Genomic DNA, 18,057 nt, shown 5'->3' with positions numbered 1-18,057 from the left:
GGTGCACTGCTACAACTGGTTTTCTGTACTGGCCAGTAGGTTCATAAACGTCTCTTTAGATAATCTAAAGTTCTTTAAAAATCTGTAAGGAAATTTCTGTAATATTAAGTACACCAACACATTTTGAAAATTCTAAACTTACTCAGTGGAAGCCATTTCTAGGGGGTTGGATGCGCCCCTCAACTGTTTTCTACTTCTAGCTAGTTCCACTAATCTTTCATCGTCCGATGAATCGTCGAACCACAACTCCGTTGTACTCATTTTCACAAAAAATACTTTTTTTACCTTTTAAAAATGTTGTTAGCAAAGAATTTCAACACAATCGGTTTTTCTTTTATTTTGATTTGCTGTATCAGCTGAGAAAAAATTATCTATTGTAAATTCGTCGAGCGATCGAAATTCACAATAGTCCTATTCTTCAACGAATGAGCACCATAATACCAAATGAAAATTTGTTCGATCAGCACTTCGACTACAGTCGAAGATCGAATGCTGCTCATAATAAGGGCTTAAAACTTAAATTTAAAAGTTTTTCATGACAGTAAAGCACTCAATAGGAGGACGCGCCACAGGTGGGACTGCACGTGGTGCTGTTCTTTCGCTTCTCCTTTAGCTAATTGCTATTGACGAAGTTCTGAGAATGGTAAATAAGGTTAGTCCTAATGGTAGCGGGTCCATTACCCTCAGTCATGGCTGAGATTCTGTACTAAGTTGCTGGGCTGCTAGTTGCGGCCTCAGAGTCAACTCTGACAAAACGAAGCTGGTGCTATTTACCTCCATGCGTGAGACTTTCCAGATTAAATAACCACGTTCTCCCGCTTTCATCGGAAGTTAGGTATCTTGGACTGATACTTCACACCAAACTCCATTGAAAACTATGCATTGAAATTCGGACAAAGAAGGCCTGTATAGCTTTCTCCGCCTATGTCCTAAATCTATGTTCGGCAAAAAAATGGGGACTTAACCCACAGGCCGCAACGTAGTGGTACGTTAAAATTGGTATGGATGCATGGTTTGGTTTCTCTCCTTCACTCTTCGCAAGGGTATAATAAGACTAAACTGGGGAGGGTGCAAAGGCCTGCATATATTGGCATCTCCGGGGCATGTAGAACTTCTCCCAGTGATGCCCTGAATATCATTTTACACTTACTTCCTATAGACTTTTACGTTATTTCCTTCTTTCCATCAGATTAAAGGAGGTTGGCCTAAGGAGACCATCTCTCAAGAGACTTGATACCAATTTTAGGCAGTTCCCGCCGTATTTCTCTGAACTGCAGATCTCTGTATACGCAAACTGAAGTTCGAAGGTCGTGTCAGAGCTGTCTTTCCAACAACAACAACGAAGGGAAATCTGTACCGATGCTGGCTTCAAGATGGAAACGGGAAGCGGAGCAGGGGTTTTCTCTAAATTCAATTTGTGTTTTTCCTCAAAACTGCCGAATACTGCTAGTTTTTGTCAATAGTCTCAAAAGTCTTTGCGATACTGCAGGCATGCAAAATGCTTAGGGAACATGGGAGCGAGGAAGAAGTTAACATTTAATGTCGATAGTCAAGCCGCGATCAAAGCTCTGACGACACCATGGTGCAGATCCAAACTGCTCAGCTCCTGTAAGGAGGGGATCAAATCTCTTAGTTGTGCAGGTAACATTTCTCTGATTTGGGTTCCAGGACATAGGAACAAAGAGGGAAATGAAATTGCTGATGAACTTATCAGGAAGGCGTCGACTGAATTAGTACTGCCCATTAATCGGCATCCCCTTGACTACTGTTAAAGGGAAACACCCTTTAGCTCCAGTACAATAGACACAGTCTTGGGGACCCCACGCCATTCAATTTCCAAACCCGTAGCTGTGTTTACCGCTCATTGGACGATTGGCACACACGCAGGAAAGCTAGGTTTAAAATTTCATCCCCATTGCAGAAGCTGTGGAGACTTTACAGAGAAGAAGACTGTGGAGCACTTTCTTTGTAAATCTCTGCGTTTGGCAGCCAGACGATTAAAGTCAGTTGATGCTCCTTGTCTGTGGCAGTGCTCCCACCTAAATCCCACCAACCTTCTCCGTTACATCAACAACTCTAGTTGGTTGAGATATTTGCCTGTTGGAGGTCTCATAATGGTATCAAAAAGGCGTTTTAGAGTGGTACTTCAACCATTTCACCTACCTACCTAAGGCACTAAAAAATTTGGAACGGCAGACACTATAAAATGGAGAACAAGCACAGCCAAACACCGAACCAAATATAGACAACAGGCAGACTCTTTAGTTGAGTGTGCTTGCGTGTGGCAATACCGGCAGTGGAACCTAGATTAAAAACCACGGAAATAACATAAACCATATCAAAGGGAAAGAAAATTTATTTTTTCCAAAAATATTACTTTTATAGTTAAAAGTTGGTAAGTAAGAAAATTTTGCCAACACATACATCCAATGCCTTTCACATTTTTATTTACACGAAATTTATTTTTCTTATTTGATTCCACTAACACTTTATGTCCTCCTGAGCGGATATTTCGGCTTTGGAAGACTGCCGGGTTCAATTTTAGATTTAGTATATTCAATGATCTTCTGAACAATCTCTTGCACAGTCTCTGGTTTATCCACAACATGCACTGCTGCAGGTTCGGCCATTGGCGGGAACAAACGTTGCTCTGACTCCTCCACAAAGCCTACAGGTGGTCCATACTCTGGTCTTTGTTGTAGTGTTTCCACTGCCGATTTAAGAGAAATCGCACTGGCTATATAGGCCAAAGTAAGAAAACACAACGCAGTTAAGATTTTCATGTTTTCACCTTAAAACAAGCACGCACAAACTGTTTGTATGGTGTATATACCTAAGTGGCAATGGCAGAGTCTTAAATACTTTTCTGTAAGGGATGAGTATTCGATTTGATAGGGGGAGGGTTACATAGAATTGTTAATTAATTAGCTGATATGATTGTTTGTACAGAATTCAATCAAACGCTTTGACGAAAACGAATTAGCAAGAAAAATTCGATAGTCACAATTGTGTAATTAACTTCAGGAGCAAAGCGTGCGATAAGACACAATTTAAGTATTTTTTATGTGTCTCTCATACATATATTTGTACATACACTTGTAGTAGCATAATTAAGTGACTTTATCTGTTTTACAACTGAAAAAATTACTGCAAAAGCTACAAGAGCATCATTCGCCTGTACAAGACATTTTGGAAAAACTTGCGAACTGAACACCAGAATGACTTACTGGGCATTCACTACAGTTGTTGTTGAACCCAGTGACTAAGGCTCCATAGCATGGTGGCCAAAAATTAAGCAACGAAAGGCGTAAATGAACTCACCAAATTGTACCTTCTCGTCTGAGTCAGTATGACAGAAGCAATGGCAGGAGCAACTGGCGCATTAGGGCTGCTCTTACGCATACCACCTCTTACCGTTTTAATTGAAAAGGAAGCTCTTTTAAGCGCTTTAAGATTAAAGGCGTCTATGACATAAAAAGTGGTGATATGAAAGGACTTTGAAGATCTTAGAAGGCTTTCGACATAACTCTATTCTTTATAGGGTGAAAACACTATCACACAATCCTATTCTCTTCAGGAACTTTCAAATTCTTATTAAGGATGGCTTCCAGATATGGTTTATTGATGGACAGAAATTAGACGATGCTAAGGCAAGGGCGAGAATCAATGGAGGCCTAAATTCAAAAACTCGATTCCTATTGTTTTTTACCCAGGAATCTTCCATATAGAAATATATGCCATCGAGAGATGTGTGAGGGAACGTCTCTGTAGGAAAATGAGAGTAACCCACATTTACATACTTTCAAATAGTCAGGCGGCTGTGATTTGGCGACCTCCAAAATGGTAAATGACTGCCTAAACCTTGGGGAAACTTTAACACACTATTATACGTATAATATTAAATTGCGTTCTGAACATGATGGATATGAGGGAAATGAAATAGCGAAGAAATGTGCAAGAATGTCTCTAATCGGTCGTGAGCCTTTCTGTAAACTTACAAAGTGGGAGGAGAATAAATTCGTTGAACACTAACGAAATTTTATCGGAGCGAAGCAATCCCTAATGGCGGACAAAGGAACTTCTACTAAGCTATTTTCACTCAGCAGAGACTTACATGTTTAACTGGTTGCTTTACTGTAGCCTAAGATATAACTTAAACAAATTTGCTCTCTCTAAGACCATTACCTATCAATACTATGAAATGGATACTGAAACTTCTTTGTGAATGTCCTGCACTAGACAGAAAAAGGCAACACCACCTTAGTGGTATTGCCGTGTATCCATATTAATGGGGGAACAATAAGCCCCAGCATGTGCTAAAATTCTTTAGAAGCCTTAAAATTCATATAGGGCACCTCAGCCGGCTTTACACAATAGATCTTTTTTGTTCGCAGTGTATAGTAATAAAAATAATAATAATATCTGTTTTACAATATTCGCAATATTTTCCATGCTGCATTTTTTTCGTTATTTTTTTTTTTAAGTGAAAACTTCTTTAGAATCGTTGGGAGTGATTTGAGACTCGATGAAACGAAAAAGCGACACTCTTGGCTACGAAGCGTTATATGTTGATATACGTGTATGTGTGTGGCTGCGTACTGCTGAGCCACGCTAGTATAGTGAGTATTGTAGTATGTATACTACACTGCCTATTACTTGCCTTGGTGTTTAGTTCAAGCGTCATACGTATGTATGTTTGTATGTGTGCTAGTACGTATGTGTGCGCGCCTGCTTAATACGGAGCCACGGTGAGCGAGAAGGCATTATGTATACCTATACTACACTACCTAATACTTGCTTAGACCAAGCGTCCTACGAATATTTGTGTGTATGTTAGTACGTCTGTGTATTATACGCGTTACGACGCTCATGATAGCAACCGCGTGTGCTGTATTGCGTCCGTATTTTTATATTCGTAAATATTTTCATTTTTAAATATTTACCGCAATTATGCCGAAAAATAATGCAGAAAAGTGTCGTGAATATCGGCAGAAAAAAAATCAAAAACAACAATTGACGCGGTATTTCAAAGATATGTTGACAACATCGAAACGAAAGCATTTGTATCATATTTTAGCTATCATAAGCCACTCGCGTCATTTGTTGAAATTGAAAGCATTGCGGATGAATAACAATAAAATGAAGAAAATAAAATATGAACTTTATAGCAATGTTATAATGAACCTATAATTATCCCGCTCCTAATGCTGCTTTCGTCTCATTCTCTCTCAGTTTGTTTTACGGAAGGTTTCACTTCTATCGCGTCTACCCTTCAGACTGGTATTTTTTATAAAAACCTCTCCTTTCCCAGTAGTGAACACACTTGAAACCCTCCTACTCCCACTCTTCACGAAACACGTGGCCCCAGGCCCTCATCAGCATGGTTTCCTACGAGTGCATAGTACCATCGCTGCACTCACCGTCGTAAACGCCTAGATAAACCACGGGCTTAACCAAAACCGGCCCAGCGAGAGGACTGTCCTAGTAGCGTTGGTCTTGCAAAAGACTCTCGATACAGTCAGCCATTCCACGCTACTAGATGATATTTATCAGTCGACACTCCCGCCAGGGCTGAAGAGGTGGTCTGCAAACTATCTGAGCGGTCGGCACTCGTCAGTGATTTTTCGAGATCAAACATCAAAGCAGACGAAGATTAAGCAAGGTGTACCGCAGGGTGGTGTTCTTTCTCCCTTGCTGTTCAACTTCTACATCTCGAAGCTCCCCCAACCACCAGCGGGAGTTTCTCTGATCTCATACGCTGACGACTGCACGATAATAGCGTCGGGCAATGACATTGATGGCCTGTGCGCCACAGTGTACGTCTACATCACCGACCTTTCTCGCTTTTTCACTGCGAGGAATCTCCAACTTTCCCCCACAAAATCCACGGCGGCCCTCTACCACCTAAACAAAGGAGGTCAAACTGCAACTCAAGGTAAAAGTTGATGGCACACCAGTTCCGACTGTTAACAATCCCAAAATTTTTGCTATAACCTTTGACAGTTTGTTCTCCTTCTCTGCGCACACAACCGCAATTGCCACTAAAGTCCAAAATCGCAAACAAGGTCCTCAAACTGCTTGCCGACAGTACTTGGGGCAAAAACAAAGAAATGTTGCTATCGACATTTAAGGCAATTGGCCGGACGGTTCTAAACTAAGCTGCACCTGTCTGGCCGCCTGGAACTAGTGACACACTGTGAATAAAGCTCCAGACTTGCCAAAGCACTACTATTCGGACAGCGACGGGTTGCCTCCTGATGTCCCCTCTTCAACACCTTCACAACGCACAAGGCACAGGTGCTCCCTGTAAAGGAGCACAATAAACTGTTCAGCAAGCAATTCCTGTTAGGGTGCTACCGCAGTTTTCACCCTTGCAGACACCTGCTTGAGCCAGACAGTGTTTAGACAGACAATAAATGGCATTCATCGGGAGAACATCACCACCTTCTTAAGCTCCCGACCACCGAATGCTGTAATCGGAGTCCAACTAACAGCAGATGAAGAGCTTCAGCTTCCCCGTGAGACCCGCGTAACAGGGGGCATGTGAAGAGGTGGGTAGTGTCGTGCGGGGTACCTTCACATGCCGGACATGTGTTTGGTATGTCAGGGTCGATTCTGGATATGTAGGAGTTTAACCTGCTACAGTATCCAGAACGTAGTTGTGCCAGTGTTACAAGTGTCTCACGGGGAAGCTGGAGCTCTCCATCTGCAATAGGTGGTGGCATTCACGATGGTGGCCGATTACGGCATTCACAGCACGGGAGCTCATGAAGGTGGTAACGGTCTCCCGGTGAATGTCGTTTATTGACTGTCTAAATACTGTCCGGTCCAGTAGGTTGCGGTCAGTTTTGTCCTGGATTTCGTCAGCGTAGTCTAGGAGGTGTCTCCTGACGTGCCTGGGAGGCGGCTCAGGCTCAAGCAGGTGTCTGCAGGGGTGAAACTTGCGGTAACATCCAAGCAGGAACTGCTTGCTGAGCAGTTTGTTGTGCTCCACTACTAGGAGCATTTGTGCCTCGTTATGTAGGTGTTGGATGGGTGACATCAGGAGGCACCCGGCCGCTGTCCGATTGGCGGTATTTTGACAAGTCTGTAGCTTTGTCCACTGCGAATCACTAGTTCCAGGCGATCAGACAGGCGCAGCATAGTTTAGAACCGGCCGGCCAATTGCCTTAAATGTCGAAAGCAACAGTTCTTTGTCTTTGCCTCAAGTGCTGCCGGCCAGCGATTTGAGGACCTTGTTGCGATTTTGGACTTTAGTGGCAATTGCGGTTGTGAGCGCAGAGAAGGAGAGCAAGCTGTCAAAGTTACACCCAAAATTTTGGGGTTATTTACCGTCGGAATTGGTGTATCATCGACTTTTCCCTTAAGGGACAGCTTGACCTCCTTTGTCCAGGTGGTAAAGAGGGTCGCCGTAGACTTGGTGGGGGAAAGTTGGAGATTCCTCGCAGTGAAAAAGCGAGAAAGGTCGGTGAGGTAGTTGTTCACTTTGGAACACAGGCCATCGATGTCATTGCCCGACGCTATTATCGTACAGTCGTCAGCGTATGAGATCAGGGAAACTCCCGCTGGTGGTTGGGGGAGCTTCGAGATGAAGAAGTTGAACAGCAAGGGAGAAAGGACACCACCGTGCGGAATACTTTGATTTATCTTCCTCTGTTTGGATGTTTGGTCTCTAAAAATCACTGACGAGTGACGACCGCTCAGATAGTTAGCGGACCACCTCTTTAGCCCTGGCGGGAGTGTCGACTGATAAATATCATCCAGTAGCGTGGAATGGCTGACTGTATCGAAAGCCTTCTTCAAGTCCAACGCTACTAGGACAGTCCTCTCGCAGGGGCGGTTTTGGTTAAGCCCGCGATTTATCTGGGCGTTTATGGCGGTGAGTGCAGTGGTGGTGCTGTGCACTCGTCGGAAACCGTGCTGATATGGGGCTGGGGCCAGGTGTTTCGTGTAGAGTGGGAGTAGGAGGGCTTCAAGTGTCTTCACTACTGGGGAAAGGAGAGTTATCGGCCGATAAGACTCCCCTTGGTTGGCGAGTTTCCCAGGTTTCAGTAGTGGGACCACTCTCCCTGCTTTCCACTTGTCAGGGATGATGAGAGTGGCCAGGGACAGATTGAAAACCCTTGTGAGGAATCCTACTCCCAGGTGTTTCAGCAACTCGTAATCCTCACTGGTACTTTTCCCACATTTGTGTAAGGCAATCACTGCAATGCAGTTTTCATTAGCTCTTCACTCCATACGTAAAAACAAAAAAAAAAAAAACATTTGTACCCGAATGTGGTTCCTTACTTCAATTTTAAAGAACATATTCAACACCCCAAGTTAAACCAGAATTTAAAAAATTTTTTGAATTGGATTCAAATTTTATTTTATTTAGGAGAAGGCTAAACCGTGGTAATACATAAAAGTCGATAATAATTTTTCAAAATATATTGTATAATTTCGTAAAATTTATATTTTGGATATGCTAGTGGTTGTAAATGTATAACGAATTTATATATTCCTCAATCGCGTGCCATTGAAAGTTTATAAAAATAGAACGATATATATGTATATGTATGTATGTATGGATGTAAGTGTGTGTGCAGAATGTTAAAATACATATAGCAATTATACTAAAAACTGTCGAGTAAAATAATGTTATAAGTCTGCACAATTTACAACCATAATCACAATATTATAGTAAAATATTTGCGTGTATGTATGTAAAGGCGGCTATGTATAAGTTAATAAATATATCGTTTCCTAAAAACTCCGCGCACGCCATAAGCGTTCTTCACTTAACGTTTCCTCGCCCTTAAATTCAAAGTAGATGCCATATTTGCAACTGGCGCTCGTAGACGCGACGGCCTCGCCAAATCCATCGGCACCGGATGGCCTTTGTCGCGTTTCACCAAATTGATGCGTGTCATTTTGGTTTTAAGCTCACGTCGGCGCAATGCAGCCTCACCCAAAGTCTTAAGCGCCTGTTCAGTACTCGAACTACTATTGCCGCCGCTGCTCGAGTCGGACACTATCGCCTTCGGCACCAACGCCAACGACGACAAAGAAACTTGCTGGGCGTGTCGTGTTTTCATCACTGTGGCCAATTTTCTGTTTGAAGCGAGTACTGGTATTCTACTCGACTGCCGTTGAATTTTGGACGTGCTTGGCTTCGCTACATCTTTCGCCGACTCTGCTGCGTTTGTAGCAGGTTTTTCGCGCAGTGAACGCCGAGGCTGAGTAACTTCTAAGGTGGACTTGTCAGTATTAATTGCAGTCTGAATGTTAGCACAGAGAGCAGATTTGTTTTGGGTGTCCAAATCAGCGCGTGAGGCGGATCTGGTGCCAGAGACACCTACTGCGCGTGTAGCGGATGCACTTCTTGTGTTAGATCTAGTGCGTCTGCCAAAATCAGTAACAGCACTGGTACGTGTAGCAGATCTCGTTCGTTGGGCGGTATCATGTGCTCGTGCCAACGAAACGCGACGTGTAGCAGAACGAGTACGTGAATGGGAAGGGATATGTATAGCAGATTGAACAGAGTCGATATTATCATGTACTCGCGCAAGCGTAGCGGAACGTGTAGCGGAGCGGCCACGTGTAGAAGAACGACTACGTGAAGCAGAGTCGGTTCGTGTAATGGAACGAGTACTTGAAGCAGAACGAGCAAGTGTTTCTGATACAACGCGGTTAGAGGAAGATGTGCGTGTAACCGACTTCAATTCATTCGGCTCACTTAATTTCGCTCGTGTAGATCGCCTTACCGTTTCGCTATTTTTCTCAAGGCCAGCTGATCTCCCCGAACGTGTACGCGGACGGCCTCGTGTGTGTTGTTGTTCTTCCACTTCCTCGCCAATTTCAGCTGTTTCTGATGACAACTCTGGCGTGGAAGTCCTATTCCGAGTTTTCCGTGGTGTTCCAGCACGTAGGCGCTTGACAAGCGGCGAAACAGCCAATTCTCCAGCTGAAGCTATTCCAACGGGTTCAGGCGTAGAGCGATAGCCTCGTTTTAAACTTGTGTGTGCTGGTTTCGAAGCTTTGGTGGTTGCTTTGGTTGTAGGCTCTGTTCTGACTTCTTCTTCGCTGCTAATTGAGGCATCGGAATCCTAAAATTTGTTATGACTTATTAAACTTTTTAAGTTGTGGTATTTGTGTTAGGTAAAATAAAAATAAAAAGCAAATGTCGACAGCTTACGGAATAGTTAATTATTTCATTTATTTTAAAAACTAAAATTGGTTTAATACACCAGAGTGACGAACTTTTTTTCATCTGGCGACAAAAGTTGAAAAGTGGAGTTTTCTTCAGCTATCTACTCAGTTTAAAAAAATTATACAATTCCATTTTTTTCTGTGCACAAAGGACGAATTCGTTTTTTTTCGTCCAAATGTGCCCACTCCTTGGGCAACCATTCTGCCCCAACCTAACCTATAACCTATAAAGCGTGTGAGACAAATTGAAGTGCGAAAGACGAATTGAAAAGCGTGAGACCAATTGAAGCGCGGTCCCCGAGTTGGATCGCGGGAGACGAGTTGAAGCGCGGAAGACGAGTTGAAGCGCGGCAGACGAGTTGAAGCGCGGCAGACGAGTTGAAGCGCGGAAGACGAGTTGAAGCGCGGAAGACGAGTTGAAGCGCGGAAAATGAGTTGAAGCGCAGGGACGAGTTAAAGTGCGAAAGACGAGTTAAAACGCGGAAGACGAGTTAAAGCGCGGAAGGCGAGTTGAAGCGCCGAAGACGAGTTGACGCGGAAGATGAGTTGAAGCGCGGAATACGAGTTGAAGCGCGGAATACGAGTTGAAGCGCGGAATACGAGTTGAAGCGCGGGAGACGAGTTGACGCTGAAGATGAGTTGAAGCGCGGAATACGAGTTGAAGCGCCGAAGATGAGTTGAAGCGCGGAAGACGAGTTGAAGCGCGGGAGACGAGTTGAAGCGCGGAAGGCGAGTTGAAGCGCGGGAGACGAGTTGAAGCGCGGAAGGCGAGTTGAAGCGCGGAAGACGAGTTGAAGCGCGGAAAGCGAGTTGAAGCGCGGAAGGCGAGCTGAAGCGCGGAAGACGAGTTGACGCGCGGAAGACGAGTTGAAGCGCAGAAGACGAGTTGGAACGCGGAAGACGAATTGAAGCGCGGACCCCGAGTTGGAACGCGGAAGACGAGTTGAAGCGCGAAAAACGAGTTGAAACACGGAAGACGAGTTGACGCGGAAGATGAGGAGTTGAAGCGCGAAAGACGATTTAAAGCGCGGGGACGAGTTAAAGCGCGGAAGACGAGTTGAAGCTCTGGGACGAGTTGAAGCGCGGAAGAGTAGTTGAAGCGCGGAAGACGTATTGAAGCGCGTAACACGAGTTGAAACGCAGCCTGTTCTACCCTACCGAAACGACCCGGATTTATATCCGGCCAAGGACTGTCACTCCAGCAGCATTCATCGTATATAAGTATAGGGAATGTTTATGCTGCTACAAGTTGAAACGCTTAAGACGAATTCAAACGCGTGAGGCTAATCCAAACGCGTGAGGCTAATCCAAACGCGTGAGGCTAATCCAAACGCGTGAGGCGAATTGAAGCACGTGAAACGCTCTAAAGAGCGTGAGACGAATTGACGCACGAAACATTAACTGAAATAAAGATCGACCATAAAACAGTTTTAAACCATTCGTCCAAAAAAAATAAAAAATAAAAATAATTGATTTCTTTTTCCCCTAACTAATATTTAAAACATCCAAGCTTTAGACGAGTTCTCATGAAAATTAATATGAGGTACTAAAACAAGAAACTTTACCTCTAAGGAAATCGCCAAAAATAATTAAAACTAAACAAAAGATTATTTAAACAAACACAAAAAAACTCCCATATCCGATTGCAATCAGCCAGCCACCCTCTCTCACCACCGTGCACACACATTAACGCATCCAAGTCAGTAGTATTTTTATGGGGTATTTTATGAACGTAAGTATATATTTTATATACAGAGACAAAGTTTATACAAATGTACGAAAGAGTAAATAAAACTATATTTATGTGCAAATAGTCAAGCCATATAACAAGTGACGTATGCGATAAATGGGTGGTGGTGGTGGTGGTGTTGGTGGCACTGGCGGAGGCGAAGGCGAAGGCGAAGGCGGTAGTAGATTTGGTGTTGAAATGGTTAGTAAATGCACTGGATTATCTAAAGCTGTAATTCTCGACGTCTGGTACTCACTTGGCTGGGTGTTGGCTGAGCGGAATGACTTCGTGTTGCCCGGAACGTAGGTACAGCTAAGGTCGAAAATGATATATCACCACCACCGGCACGACGCTGACGTCGAACTACTGTACGTGGTGACATTACCGCCGGTGGTGAAGGCGGTATAACATCGGATGTATTGAGCTGGTGAAAAAAAAAAAAATATGTTTTTTAATGACTGACGCCTAATTAATCGCAAACTCATTTATTACCTCATCTGCATCAATAGGTCTTGGGGTTTTCCTAGCCGACGACCGCACCGGCAGCCTGATTGCCTTCGCGGGCGTTACTTTTACTTGCTCTGGCTCCTTTGCACATAATTTCGCTTGCTCTTTGGGTTCCCCTCGATTAGGTTCTAACGCTTTTTCCAAAGATTTATCACTTGATTGCTCTTTAGTTGGTTCCCTCGATTGCCGCTTAGCAGAACTAGAGACGTTTTGGGTCAAAGTCTCTTGAGTCGGAGCACTAGCACTGCTGTTTGGATTTAAATTTTGTTTGGGTGATGTATTCCGTTCAGGAACTGCATCCACAACTATTGTTGGCACATTTGCACGTCGTTTATTACGCCCTATTGTCACTCCTTTAGCCATTTCAACAACCTCTTCTTCAGCAGCATTGTTTTTGTCGGCATAACGTAAATTTCGCCTTACACGTGTATTGCGTACTTGACGTTCTTCACGTGCTGGTTGCTCCGATTTTTTGTCTGAATCAATTCGCGCCTCAATACGAATTTTGGGAGAGCGTGGTGGGCCTTCACCAACTTCGGTGTCGGATCCACCACGTGTGGAATTAAGCGATTTACGCAGATAACGATGTCCCACCCGATTCTCACGACCATAGGTGGTGGGCACACGTGCCGTAGGTGAAATATCCTTGGTTATTATGGCACCATCGGCTGTTGCAGAAGCAGGCTTTTCTGCGGCAGGAGCTGATGTGGCTGTTTGTGTTTTTGCAGCGGACGCAGCAACACCCTGCGACGAAGGAATTGTCTCTTCTGCAGTGCTGATTGCGTCGGGAGGTGGTTGTGGCGGTGGCTGTTGTGTGGGCTCATCTACAGTTTCACTGACTGATGTTTTACTGCGTGCAGTGGTCACTGTGGCATTGTCGTCATCATCTTTCGCGTCATTCTCTGTTTCATCATTGCTGTCCTGATTTTTTAATGATTTATGCGAATATTATAACTCAAGGCCAATAATTTATTTCAAAAAAACGTATACAAAAACATACCTCTTCACCCTCTGAATCATTCGCTATAGTCTTGCGTGCTGGGTTGTAATTGCCATCAACTAAATCTTTGAAATCTATAATGTGCTTGACAGTCTTTGGATCGAATTCAGCCTAAATGAAACAATTCGAATTAGAAATAAATCATCTTATAGTTTAAAAATTCTTTTATTTCTCCAATTTTACCTTTATCAACTTATCAGCGCATTCCTTCATTTCACGCTTCAACTGTTCGTTCTGCATTACACTCAACTCTAGCGTGATCAGCTCTTTCGCTAAGAGTTTGCACAACTCTTTGTTAGTCAAATTGTTAAGCATCTCTTGCAGGAAAGTTAGCGCGATCTTGTTGTGTATGCAACCGTCAGTTATTGACGAACTTTCCAGCCGTGTGGAATCTATGATAAAACGCGTTATGGTTTCAGGTCGTATATCATGCAGAGGATTCTCGTAAGGTGCACCCAGTACTGTTGAAAGCATGGGTAGCAGGCAAGGCTGTAGCAAACCATGTTTTTTGCGCTGTATCAAATTTTCCAGAAAAACACCCAAAATTTGACTTATATTCGAATCTGCAAAACGAGAAAATTAAAGTAACTATAACTTAAAAAAAAACGATAAAACTCCCACCATACCTGTACTTGGATTGAAATATCGCAAAAGCAGTTTTTCAATGATATCGCTGGATTTGATGTAGCCACGTAATATGAGGCGGCAGAAGCCAATAATTATTGCACTAATAATGCAAGTATCATCGCAGGTATCTAGAAAATGCGACATCATATAGATAACATCTACGCCTTGTCCTGCGCTTAGAACATTTGAATCATCTTCGCTATCCAAAAACTCTAATGTGTTGTATAGTTGTCGACCACTTTTCTTCGATTTATTTTGCTCTTCTTGCTTCGCGAAATTATCCAAACCATATCTTAATTGGAAAATATGTTAAAATATCTTTGATATTAAGATTATTATGCTTACCTGTCCAGCAGTTCGAAAATGCACGTTATTGAGGTCTCCCATATGCGAATATTGTGATTTTTAAAAAACTGCGCATACAATTCTTCGAAAACATCTTTTCCCAACGCCTCATATAGCATACTGCAGGCAGTACCGCATTTCAAAGCCCAATCACGAATCGCAATTTGATTTGAGGCAAGATGCCGACAAATGAAGTCCTGTAGAAACGCATAAGAAGAAAAACAATTTTTTTAGTGTTTTTTGTTTTTTCCAAGGAATACTCAATACTCACATTGTACAGTTTTAATATGCTGGGATTAAGGGAACGAACTTTAGGTGAAACAACCATGTAGAAGGTGATTTGCAAACTCTTTAAAATGCTTTCCGGTTTCTGAGTTTTGCGTAATTGGAGCGGCCGTTTAAGCTGAAAGTAATGAAGACTTACACATTTTAAAAGCCAACCAAAAATAAATCGTATTTATAACAACGCACCATTTCCGCATTTGGATGATTTTCCAAAAGTGGTTGCAACAAATTCGTATACTCTTCGGTAGTAGCAAGCTTCTCCTCGGTTATTCGTTGTGCGCGCATATAATCTTTACGTTGCACAAAATTCATTTCTTGTTCCTCCAAATCGAGAATTTTGACTTTTAGCGATGACAACTTCAAATTCAAGTCCGCATTAGAAGAACTCGCTAATAATTCGCTGATTAATGTTCGATCATGCAATAGATCATTTTGTTTGCTGTTCAAACCGCAAATATCTTGTATGATTTCCACAAATAGCTATTCAGAAAAAATAAAATAAAACATATGAAAGATTAAAAACGCAAAACATTGCTCACTTGTATACGCGCATTTTGATCAGTTATCAAATTTTCGGCGCAACGCACAATCACTTCGATGACCTTCTCATCAAGGCGAAACGTTTTCAAAAGATATGCAAGTAGTTTTTGTAAATTGCCACGCCCGATCTCGTCACCCAAGTCGAATGTATACAGTATTTCCATTAGGGAGAGCAGTTTGTACTGGAATTCCATTAGCTCAAATTTATCCATATCCGGTTTTTGCAATTGACAGAACCTGTGTTTAGAGAAGTGAAGGAGAGTTGAGTTATCGAACAAATATTACATATTTCATAATTTAAATTTTCATATTCAATTTACGATTACTTTGCAAATATTTATGCTCACTTTTCTACATATATACAGAATGCGCTCAATTCTGGCACAATTAAATCAAATTCTTCTGCTAGTTCCGCTTGCAAAAACTCAGTCAAACATTGCCAGTACAATGCAATTTCCATTGATAGTTTTTCATATGGCACACAACTATGCGTTTCACCATCCTTCTCTAATGGTACACAAGCAAGTAAATCTTCTTTGTTCTGCCGTCTATAAAATGAAATAAATCACATTCAAAATCTATATGGTATTGCTAAGCCAATATTGATTATTTACTTAAATATCTCCTTAAGTGTTTGCTTTGCCACTTTACGAAATCGATCGATTTCCGATTCACTCGAGTCTAGCTTCAATGCCGATATTAGTGCAATAAGATCTTTTTGATAGGACTCAATCCATTGTTGCAACATTATCGTTACTACGACCTTTCGCACCGCTTCCGAACGATCATTAAGACCCTGTTGCAATAAGGTCAGCCGCTGTGATACTTTGTAAGAACGCACCGGATAACTACTCATATGTAAATAAGTGTGCCGACGAACTTTTTCGTCAATGTCCCATAATCGATCCAGTATGTAGGGGATTGTATGGTAGTTACGGCCCATACAAGTGATTACAGCCTGGCGCACACGGGATGATGGATCTGAACACAGATGAAATTGATATGCGCGCAACACGGGATCGTCTGGATTGTCTGGCACTTGTAAGCGTTGCATTGCCAATATTGCCTGTACGCGCACATTTGGCGAAGTGTCATGTAGCCGATGCAGCATGTATTCCATTATGCGGTCGCAAATGGCATCATCCAGCGCTGCCTCTTGTCCCAGTGCTTTCAGTATCATGTTAACAAATTGACAAATACGATAACGTATATGTGGATTACGCGAAATTGTCTATAAAGTAAAATATCTTAGATTAAGCCTTTTTTATTTTAACTCAGTTTGATAGCGCTTACTGTAAGTAGCCACTTGCAAATGTCAATCAACAATGGATGAGTATCATCGCCATCATATGAACTCACAAATTTAGAACAAAATAATAATGTTGTTTCCGCGTACTCATTACCCTCATCCGCCACCATAGCTGTTTTTATCATTTTTATAAATGTAAACATGAAGGCGTCGTGATCCATCTGCCAAATAAAAGTAAAAATAAAGGCACGTAAACATTACATGTTGTTGACTCACCTTGGCGTACAGTTGCTTTAATTCCTTTATGTATTTTTTGTGACTGGTTTCGTTTAATTGCACAATGGACATTATTGTATACATGGGGCCATGCAACAACATCGATTTGCTGGCAGTGACGCCACCGCCACCACCGCGCTGACGACTTTTAGCAACTGCATTTTCTTTTTCTTCATCAGCAATTGGTATTTTTCGTTTTCGTCCCATTTTTAAACAATTGTGTATACTACGATTGCGTTAATCAATTGTTGTTTTTATTCCACTTTTTGCGCAATGTGCATAAAAACAATTCGCTGCAAAATTTCTGATTTCCACATACAGCTTGATAAGTGTTCCGTTAAAATTTTCATAAGCAGCGTCATTTTTTGTAGCATTGCCACATTATGGAAATTAAAAATGCTGTCGGAAGGGTTGCATTTAAAGAAAAGTCATTAAGTAATCGGATCACCGTGAAACAAAAACCTATATATTTAAGTTTAATTTTTGTAAATATTTAATCCTCTATTTAAAGAGAACTTAACAATTTAGAGACCACAGAAGAAGTATAAAATAAAATCAGTTGCCAGATAATATTGCCTAACGAAAAAATAAATTTATTTCAATCCGTTGTAAATTATTTTCACAAAATAGTTTAAGTCGAATCAATTTTTATTAGAATCTGTAATATTCTCAAAATATGGTGATATACTTATGGCGAGTTTGGATACGGCGTCAGGGTCACAACCCAAAAAATTAATGCATGCACATGGTCAAGGTGTTTATTATTTACATCAATATTAGTCATTCATATATACACACAAATGCATATTGTTCTAAATGTTCATTACTTTAACCAATTTTAATTGTGATATTAGGTCAGCCAATCGTTTCATTGCCTTCTATAGATTTTCTAGGTGCATGCTTCAGGCTATCAAAGAAAGTAAGAAGCCGGGTATTATTTTTGATACCAAACTTCCCTTTAATAGCCATATTGATTATACTAAGCTTTGTCAGGAAAAATACTGAAGTGTTTTTAAACCCGTATGCCTTTAAATTGCTAAACATCTCTTTCGAGCTGTCCCATTTGGATGATGTTGCCTTTATTTGGGGTCGTTCCATCAACAACATAGCTTGGAGAGAGCGCGCTCAAAAGGTTTTCGTAAAATACTTTGCGCTCTTTGCTTCTCTGACCCTTTTCCTTTTTACTGATTCTCTGACCTTTTTCTTGGTTCATTACTGATTAATCTTGTGGCCTCTGGTAACGCTCCAGCATGCTTGTCCAGCAGGCTTATATGTGTGCGTGTCGGGTGCTTGGCGCTAATATCTAAA

The 18,057-nt window shown here is 42.0% G+C and overlaps 1 protein-coding gene across 1 annotated transcript; it reads right to left on the bottom strand.

The window, feature by feature from the left end:
* Positions 1–8,360: 8,360 nt before the first annotated feature.
* LOC128868212 (condensin complex subunit 3) lies at positions 8,361–17,103 on the bottom strand. The gene is made up of 14 exons (XM_054110042.1): positions 16,750–17,103; positions 16,518–16,694; positions 15,839–16,455; positions 15,572–15,772; positions 15,224–15,461; positions 14,871–15,164; positions 14,671–14,802; positions 14,400–14,596; positions 14,054–14,346; positions 13,611–13,990; positions 13,428–13,538; positions 12,413–13,348; positions 12,177–12,344; positions 8,361–10,088 (listed from the first exon to the last, which is right to left on the bottom strand). The coding sequence occupies exons 1-14, from the start codon at positions 16,954–16,956 to the stop codon at positions 8,781–8,783; spliced, it is 5,259 nt and encodes a 1,752-aa protein (XP_053966017.1). The 5' UTR covers positions 16,957–17,103; the 3' UTR covers positions 8,361–8,780.
* Between the last annotated feature and the right edge of the window lie 954 nt (positions 17,104–18,057).

Source organism: Anastrepha ludens, chromosome 6, assembly GCF_028408465.1.
Source record: "Anastrepha ludens isolate Willacy chromosome 6, idAnaLude1.1, whole genome shotgun sequence".
Taxonomy (NCBI): Eukaryota; Metazoa; Arthropoda; class Insecta; order Diptera; family Tephritidae; genus Anastrepha; species Anastrepha ludens.
This window is presented reverse-complemented; position numbering and strand designations above follow the sequence as displayed.